Here is an 8,855-nt window from a genome sequence, read left to right as displayed (position 1 = left end):
TTTGTCTGCATGTGTCTCTGTAAGAAAAGTTTCATTCCCTGAAACTGGAACTACAGCTTCGAGTTGCTATGTGGGTGCTGGAAATTGAACCCAGGTCCTCTGGAAGAGCAGCCAGTGCTCTTAACTGCTGATCCATCTCTTCAGCCCCTTAATCTTACAATTTTAATTTTTTTTTTTTGGTTTTTCGAGACAGGGTTTCTCTGTGGTTTTGGAGCCTGTCCTGGAACTAGCTCTTGTAGACCAGGCTGGTCTTGAACTCACAGAGATCCGCCTGCCTCTGCCTCCAGAGTGCTGGGATTAAAGGCGTGCGCCACCACTGCCCGGCTCACAATTTTAATTTTTATATCTACCTGGTTCTTTATGAATGCAAGTTCATGTATGTGTATGCAGGGTACATATAGAAGCCGGAGGACAAACTCAGGTATCACCCTCAGAAAGGCTGCCCACCTCTGAGTGTCTCTTTTACTGCCTAGAACCCCAAGTAGGAAAGACTGGCTGGCCAGCTAGCACAGGGGTTCTTCTGTCTCTGCCTTCCCAGTACTGGTTTTATCAGCACATCTACCATGCCCAGCATTTTTATTGGGTTCTAGGGAATTAAACTTAGTTCTTCAACTTCATAAGGCAAACATTCTGACTGAAGCATCCTGAGGCCCTATCTTACATAGGCTGTATGTCAGAGCCCAATACAGATCTTGCTTAGTATGTAATACATGGTAGATTCTCATTAAGGTTGGCTTGAACAATATGTTGTGTAGGGTATGAACCCACCTGTGGTCTCACTAGAAACATCATCTTCCTTGTCAAGTCATTAAAAGCCATGCACGTTTATTTAGTGATAGTAAAACACACAACACAAACAGCACAAGTTTTGTCACTAGGGAAGTCCTGGGTTGGAACTAATAAACTGGGCAATTTTACACCTCACACTGTGTTCAGGGACAATCTGCCTTTCTTTTCTTGCTTTTCAGGGTTTGTATGGGGATCCTTTTACTTCTAAAAGGAAATGTTTAATGTTGCTACTTAGTATGTTGTGATAATTTCTAATTGCTCTTAAGAAAAAGTCCAATCCCACAAGATCGCCTGAAAAAGACTTTTATGGACTCTGCTCAGCCATCTACCGTCACTAATCTCCCAGCAACCTGACCTGTTTCACCCATGGCCTCTTTCACAAGCTGTTTGGTTTGTCTAGAATGCTCTTTCTCTACATACCTAGCAGCAATAAAAGGCAATTGCTAAGCCCTAATGGTTTCTTCCCAAACACAGACGTTTATGTGCGTCAGTTCACGCGTTACAAAGTTGAGAATTCTGTCTCAGATGTACACATGATGCAGAGAGAGGCAAGTGGGGATCTAAATTCAAGGGTGCTTTCAACTCCTCTGTTCTGTCAGCCCTCTCTAGGTAGTTCCACAAAGTCCCCTCTGACAGCAGAGAACCCAATTTACACTGCCTGTATCTTTCCCCTCACTAGCGGGAGGTAAACAAGCCGTCTGAACTCAGGGTTCATTGTATCTTTTTTTTTTTTTTTTTGGCTTTTCAAGACAGGGTTTCTCTGCGGCTTTGGAGCCTGTCCTGGAACTAGCTCTGTAGACCAGGCTGGTCTCGAACTCACAGAGATCCGCCTGCCTCTGCCTCCCGAGTGCTGGGATTAAAGGCGTGCGCCACCACCGCCCGGCTCATTGTATCTTTTGCATCCCCGGCTCCCTTACAGTTCCTGGTACACATAACGAACATCACCAAATACTTGTTGAGTATTTAAATGAATGAAAACTGCTTTCACACAGAAAGATACAGCTTAGAATTTCACTAAGTGACATCACTAGTAAAGATTGGGATTCTACAGCATGCATCTCACCCTTTCTGTAGTGTGGTACTTTTAGGTATATCCATTCTTCTGTGACTTCGTCAGGTTGCCACAACTCTTTAAATACCTCCCATACCCGTCCTTTTCATAACAGAGATTTGTCTTTTGAGAAAATCTTGCAGAGAAAAAAAAACTTAAACGTTAAAAATCACTTCATTGTTGTTCTTCAAATGTCTTAACGCCTCTCCCCTTTAAAAAACACTAGGGAGGCAGAGGCAGGCGAATCTCTGTGAGTTCGAGACCAGCCTGGTCTACAAGAGCTAGTTCCTGGACAGGCTCCAAAACCACAGAGAAACCCTGTCTCGAAAAAAAAAAAAAAAAAGCCGGGCGATGGTGGCGCACGCCTTTAATCCCAGCACTCGGAGGCAGAGGCAGGCGGATCTCTGTGAGTTCGAGACCAGCCTGGTCTACAGAGCTAGTTCCAGGACAGGCTCCAAAGCCACAGAGAAACCCTGTCTCGAAAAACCAAAAACAAAACAAAACAAAAAAAAAAACCCCAAAAAACCAAAACAAAACAGGTAGTGGAGTAGGTTGGACACTGAGGGAAAACTTTAAAAAGCGAATTTCGAACGCAAGGTAGGAAAGCATCTCAGCACGTTTGGAAAGGGGTCTCCCCGTGCTGCCTAGGCAGCAGTGTCCCAGGTGGCATCTTATTTTTCAGAAAAGAATCAAAGCAGAGGAAACAGGTGCCGCTCTAAGCGGGGGGTTGGTTGACATCAACGGTTCTGGCTCCATTTTTTGACAATGAGCCCAGAAGCTAAGGCTATCTGGCTAGTAGTTCCATCATCTTCAAGGGGGGGGGGAGGATAAAAAAGGATACAGGGGTGCCTGGGAAGAGGGAAGGAGAGGAAACGTGGCAAGGGGACAGACAACCACCCTCCTATTCGGGGAGCGAGGCTGGCCCGCGTTCCCCTCCAAGGACCCGTGACGGGCTGACAACTTTGTCTTTGCACTACAAAGCTGACAATCACCTGGCTCAAGGAGGAGACTCTAGGGAGGGCATCCTTTCTCGTGAAGCCTCAGCACCCGACCCGCGACGGGCGGAAGGCCACGCAGGGTCTCCGGCTGGATCAACTGCCCACCGGTCCGCTCGCGAATGCCCCCGGGGGGCCACGCCTGCCGCCCCGGCCAGGCCTTTACCCACAAGCCCCCGCGCTGGGCGCGCACGCGCAGAGGCGGCGGCCGTCTCAGGAAGAGGAAAATGGAATAAACAACTCGGAGGAACCGGAGCGCACGACGGCGAGCAGAGGCAGAGTTTTAAAAACAAGCCGGCTCCCTCCGCCGTGCCGTCCCCCTCCAGCCGCCGGCCGCCGCCGCTTTCCGGCTCCCCCACAGCCTCCGGCGCGCGCCAGCCGCGGCGCGTCCCGCGCGGCCCCTTTAAGGACAGCGGAGAGGGAGAATCCTCACTCGCCGCCCGCCCCTCCCCCTCCCCGGGCGGCTCCGGCTCCCTCAGCGGGCCCAACCCGCCCGCCCGGCTTCCATCCGGCTCCGGCGGCGGCTCCTTCCCGCCCTCGTCTATGGTGGCGGCGGCGGGGGACGAGGCTGCGGCGTGGCCATGAACAGTGGCGGCGGCCTCCCGCCCCCCTCGGCCGCCGCCTCCCCGTCGTCGTCCTCGCTGGCGGCGGCCGTGGCGGTCGCGGTCGCGGCCTCGTCGGGCGTCGGGGGCGTCCCCGGCGGGCCGGCTGCGGGCGTGAAGCTCAAGTACTGCCGCTACTACGCCAAGGACAAGACGTGCTTCTACGGGGAGGAGTGTCAGTTCCTGCACGAGGACCCGGCCTCCGGCGCGGCCCCGGGGCTCGGCCTCCATAGCAACAGCGTCCCGCTGGCGCTGGCGGCCGCGTCGGGGGCCGGCTTTCCTCCCGGAGCGCTCCCGGGCGGGGGAGCGGGGCCGCCCGCGGGACCCAAGAAGCCGGAGCTGGGCGTCCCGGGAACGGCGTCAGCGGGCGGCGGACTCGATGGACCGCGGCTGGCGAGTGAGTGAGGCCCGGGCGGGGCGGTGCGGTACGGGCGGGCCGGTCGAGCGCGGGTGGGGACGAAGCCTAAGGCCGCCCGCTTCCTCTCACCTCCGGGCGGCCCGGGAGGCCTATGCCCTGCGTAGCCCTCCTTCCTTCTTCCTGCTTCCTCTCTCCGTCGCCGCGGGCGAGCCCGGGAGCTAGAGGAGGAGGCGGGATTCCCGGGAGCGTGGGTGGATGGAAGTGTTGTGGGGGGGGGGCTCCGGGAGTGGGTGCGAAGATGGGGGGGGGGGATGGGCCGCGGAGTGTGAGCAAAGGGGTGTCGTTTCCGGGTGTGTATGTGTGGAAAGGGGGCCGGGTTTGCGAGCACATGTGTTCGTGCGTGCCCGTATGGAGTGCCGCCTGCCTAAAGTTGAGGTTCACCAGTGGGTGTGTATGTGGGTAGGAGGCGGGAGGTGAGGGGCGGGCTTAAGGCTCATTAGCTTTGCTGGGAAGGACGCGAAAAGTTTTGCTGGAGGGTTTTGAGAGTAACGTCTGGGGTGCTGGAATTGCTTTCTAAGGATGTCGAAGGGGCGGGGTGGTGTACGAAGATCAGCCTTTTGTTTTGTTTGTTTTTTTTTTTAAAGCGTGCACAAGTTCTATAGAGAGCTTGGACTAGGGAATTCCGAGGACTTGCTCTCTGGTAGCTTTCTGGAAGGCTCGAGTAAGTGAACTGGGTGTCCGCTGGAATCTTGTCTTACTCGTAACATTACATTGAGTGAACTCTCAGCATTGTGCCTCAAGAGCTGCTCGCACTACACAAGCTATCGTGAGAATAATTTCGGGCTGTGTACGTAGAGCTTTTTGAGTGGAGTTCGTTGTAACTATGAATGGTTTGTATAAGGTTGGCATTGAGCATTAAAGTAGGTCCCCGATTTCCCCTTGTTTTAGATCTTACAATAACGCATAATTTATTTTTAAAAGCTTCCTTCTTTTTGAATGATGGACTTGTCTCTGTTTACCGAAGCTTATATGCATTAGATGTTTCCTAAAGAATAGTTACTTTATTGTTGGGAGTTAGCCGTTAAATTTAAAATTTTTTAAGTTACTTTTATCTGTATCTCTCTATGTTTGTGTGTGTGTTCCCACCATAGACAGCATTATAGAGGTCAGATGACAGTTTGGGGAAGTCATTTTTCTCCTGTAGTGTAGGTCCTGGAGCTGGAACTCAGGTGGTCAGTCAGGCTTGGCAGCAGGCACTTTAATTACTGTGCTCAACAGGCCAGTGTTGTCTGTGTCCCCCTTCTCTTCCTTGTTTCCTTTTTCGTCAGGGTTTTACTCTGTAGCCCAGGTTGGTCTGAACTGGAGACCCTGCTACCTCAGCCTCATGAGCTGCGATTACAGATGTGCCATCATGCCCAATGGAAGTTTTCTTCAAGGTAAATTTTAGGAAGTGAAGTTGTGGTTCCAGTTAATTTGAGGCTAATGTGTGATTGGTAAGGAAATGGAAAAAGAACAGTGTCTCTCCTGGTGTGCTTTCTGTTGCTGTGTTAAAACACCACAACCAAGCCTCCATTCTGTTTACAGAGCCAGGACAGGCTCCACAGGTACACAGAAACCCTGTCTCGAAAAACCAAGACAAACAAAACAAAGCACAAAACCCACTACAACCAAAAGCAACTTGAAGAGGCAGGGTTCATAACCTGTTAGAGTCCATTGATGAGGGAAATCAGGCACAAGTAGGAACCTGGAGGCAGGAACTAAAACAGAGACCAAGGAGGAAGACTACTTACTAGTTCTTTCTCTGTCTTGCCCAGCTACCTTTCTGAAGCCCAGGTTCACCTGCCCAGGGGTGGTACCTCCCTTAATAGACTGGGCCCTCCTCCATCAGTTGTCACTATATCTGGCCCTGTGACATTTCTTTCTTTCTTTTTTTTTTTTTGGTTTTTTCGAGACAGAGTTTCTCTGTGGTTTTGGAGCCTGTCCTGGAACTAGCTCTTGTAGACCAGGCTGGTCTCGAACTCACAGAGATCCGCCTGCCTCTGCCTCCCGAGTGCTGGGATTAAAGGCGTGCACCACCACCGCCCGGCCCTGTGACATTTCTTTAACATGGTTGGCTTCTGTCTTCTTTCTTGGTAGGCTTGAATTAATAGCTGTTCTGACTGTGTACAACTTAGTTGTCCAGTCTGTTTCTCAAACTCTTAAGATAGCCTTCACCCACTAATTAGTGGTACAAGGAAATTAAAATAGGCAACATATTCCAAATATTGCCATTATGAAACATCTGAAATTTGTTAGTTGCTGACTGGTATTAGAACATTCAAGTGAATATTTTTTTTCCCTTCTAGACGGGGTTTCTCTGTAGCTTTGGAGCCTGTCCTGAAACTTGGTTTGTGTAGACCAGGCTGACTTTGAAAGCACAGAGATCCCCGCCTCTGCCTTGAGAGCTGGGATTAAAGGCGTGCACCACCACTTCAAGTGAATATTTAAATGTAGCACAGAAGAGATCATAGCAGAACTTCATGTTAGACTCCATGCTCCTCCATTGGTATTTTGTCTAGCCTCCTTGGAATTTTATGTTCATGTGCATATGCTTTTAGTCTTTTAATTGACGTACTTGTTTAAAACTAGAATCAGTCTGTTTCGTGTTGCTACAATAGAAAAACATAGACTGAACAATTTACAAAAAGGAATGTCAGGGTCTGGCAAGATGGCTCAGAGGGAAAGAACCAACTCCTGCAAGTCCTCTGATCTCTACATTTACTGCATTCCCACTAGTCACCAATAAGTAAATGACATATTTAAAAAAGAGAGCCAGGCGGTGGTGGCACACGCCTTTAATCCCAGCACCTGGGAGGCAGAGGCAGGCAGATCTCTTGTGAGTTTGAGGCCAGCCTGGTCTACAGAGGTAGTTCCAGGACAGGTCCTAAAGCTACTGAGAAACCCTGTATCGAAAAATCAAATAAATAAAATACAAAGAAGGAGAGAGAGAGAGAGAATTTCTTTTTTTTCTTTTTGTTTTTCAAGACAGGGTTTCTCTGTAGCTTTGGTGCCCGTCCCGGAACTAGCTCTTGGGATTAAAGTGCTGGGATTAAAGGCGTTCGCCACCACCGCCCGGCGAGAATTTCAACTTTATAAATCCTCACACTTGGTGGGTGGAGGCAAGAGTATCAGAAGTTAAAGGTCATCCTTTGTCAGTAAGAGTTATACTGGGTTACAAGGAAGCCCAAAAGAAAAGAAATGCATTTGTATTGGAGGTTGAAAAGTCCAGCATCAAGGTTTTTGCCTGTATGGAAAAGACCTTCATATCATGCCATCCTCAGCAGAAAGAACAAGAGTGCAGTGTAAGAGAGCAAGAGAATGCCAGACTGCTTCCATTATACATCTGATCCTGAGATAACTAGTCCAGTCTCCTCAACATCAATCTGTCCGTGAGAGAGAACCCCTGTGATAGAATAACTCCCTTTTGTTTGTTTTGCTTGTTTTTGGTGCAGCCCTGGCTTTCCTGGAATTTTCCTCTAGATCAGGTTTGAGGATCCTCTAGATCCTCAAACTCACAGAGATCCACTTGACTCTACCTCCGCGCGCTGTGATTAAAGGTATACACCACCACGCGCTGTGATTAAAGGTATATGCCACCACCGCTGGGAAGAATCACCTCTTACTAGGCGTTCTTTTTGACCTCTGTTGCATTGGGTATTTAATTTCTAACGCATGAACTTCAGGGCTCATTCAAATGGAAGCATTTGGCTTCTGAACTCTAAAAAACATTGTCCTCACAATGCCCAATTCATTCCTTCATCTCAGTAGTCACAAGACTGTTCACTCCTTCCACTATCAGCTTAAAAGTGCAAAGTCCACAGTCACATTTAAGTCACATATGGGAGGAGATGGAAAGGATGATTCTGGAGGCACTTTCCTCTCTCCCGGAGTCTGTGTAGTTAAGTTACATGTTTCTAGCATTTAGTGCTGGAACAGGTAGGTAAGGGTAAATGTTCTTATTCCAGAAAGGAATAGGTAGGGAAGGGGAATAGGTAGGAAAAGAGTAGTTTATCTCTAGTGGGACTTTTAAAATCTCTTACCTTGATTTTTTTTCCATTTTGACTTGGACACTGTTGACCTTACAATTCTGTGGTGTTGGGTTAGTGCTACTCAGGTATTTTCTGAATAGGGGCTGTGAATGTGTGGCTCAAACTCCCTGTAAGACCCAAGGCTCTCCAGGACACCCTTTGAAAGTGGTTGTGAGCTTGTCACAGCCCCTTAGATTTTACATTGTGTGACAGTCTGTGTGACATAAATCCTGTATCCCTTTCCTTGGCTTTGGATTATGCTTCCTGGACTTCCTTGAACAGTAGCTTCTGGGAGCAGAGAACCTGAGGAATTTGGCAGCCAGCCTGAAAGGGCAATCGGGCCCTGGGCGCCTAGACTATTTTGCTTTCTCCAAGCTATGGGTCAGTCCAGGGAGAGGCAATCTCAGAGGTCTTTAAATGTCCTAATTGGCATTTTCAGTGCTTTCTTGACCCCTCTCCCCTTTACTTCTTATTATAGTTCTTTTTATTTTTCTTTTGTAACAGGGTTTTCTGTAGCTTTTGAAGCGTATCCTGGAACTCGCTCTGTAGACCAGGCTGGTCTTTTTTTTTTTTTTTTTTTTTTTTTTGAGACAGGGTTTCTCTATAGCTTTGGTACCCGTCCCGGAACTAGCTTTTGTAGACCAGGCTGGCCTCAAACTCCCAGAGATCCGCCTGCCTCTGTCTCCCGAGTGCTGGGATTAAAGGCGTGCACCAGACCTCATTATAGATGGTTGTGTGAGCTACCATGTGGTTGCTGGGAATTAAACTCAGGACCTCTGGAAGAGCAGCTAGAAGCCAGTGCTTTTAACCTCTGAGCCATCTCTCCAGCCCAGGTCTTTTTATTTTTATTCTTCCCTCCCTCCCTCCCTCCCTCCCTCCCTCCCTCCCTCCCTCCCTCCCTCCCTCCCTCCCTTTCATTTTATGAGACAGAGTTTCCTCATGCAGCTCTGGCTGTTCTGGAACTCACTCTGTAGATGAGGGTGGCCTCAAAGT

General features: G+C 49.3%; 1 protein-coding gene and 1 long non-coding RNA gene across 6 annotated transcripts in view; one reads left to right on the top strand and one right to left on the bottom strand.

The window, feature by feature from the left end:
* Positions 1-808: 808 nt before the first annotated feature.
* On the bottom strand, positions 809-2,133 carry LOC142849648 (uncharacterized). The gene is made up of 2 exons (XR_012910609.1): positions 1,666-2,133; positions 809-1,492 (listed from the first exon to the last, which is right to left on the bottom strand). It is a non-coding gene; the product is annotated as an uncharacterized LOC142849648 (long non-coding RNA).
* An 896-nt stretch (positions 2,134-3,029) lies between these two features.
* Positions 3,030-8,855, top strand: part of Pan3 (poly(A) specific ribonuclease subunit PAN3) — a 115,004-nt gene continuing 109,178 nt past the window's right edge. For 2 of the 5 annotated variants that reach the window (XM_075972048.1, XM_075972039.1), the window contains exon 1: positions 3,030-3,834. In XM_075972048.1, the coding sequence (XP_075828163.1) occupies positions 3,417-3,834 (418 nt within the window). In that variant the 5' untranslated portion in view covers positions 3,030-3,416. The remainder of the gene's footprint in view (positions 3,835-8,855) is intronic. The other 3 variants (XM_075972067.1, XM_075972057.1, XM_075972075.1) reach the window with 3 other exon arrangements.

The sequence above is a fragment of the Microtus pennsylvanicus genome, chromosome 1, assembly GCF_037038515.1.
Source record: "Microtus pennsylvanicus isolate mMicPen1 chromosome 1, mMicPen1.hap1, whole genome shotgun sequence".
Taxonomy (NCBI): Eukaryota; Metazoa; Chordata; class Mammalia; order Rodentia; family Cricetidae; genus Microtus; species Microtus pennsylvanicus.
This window is presented reverse-complemented; position numbering and strand designations above follow the sequence as displayed.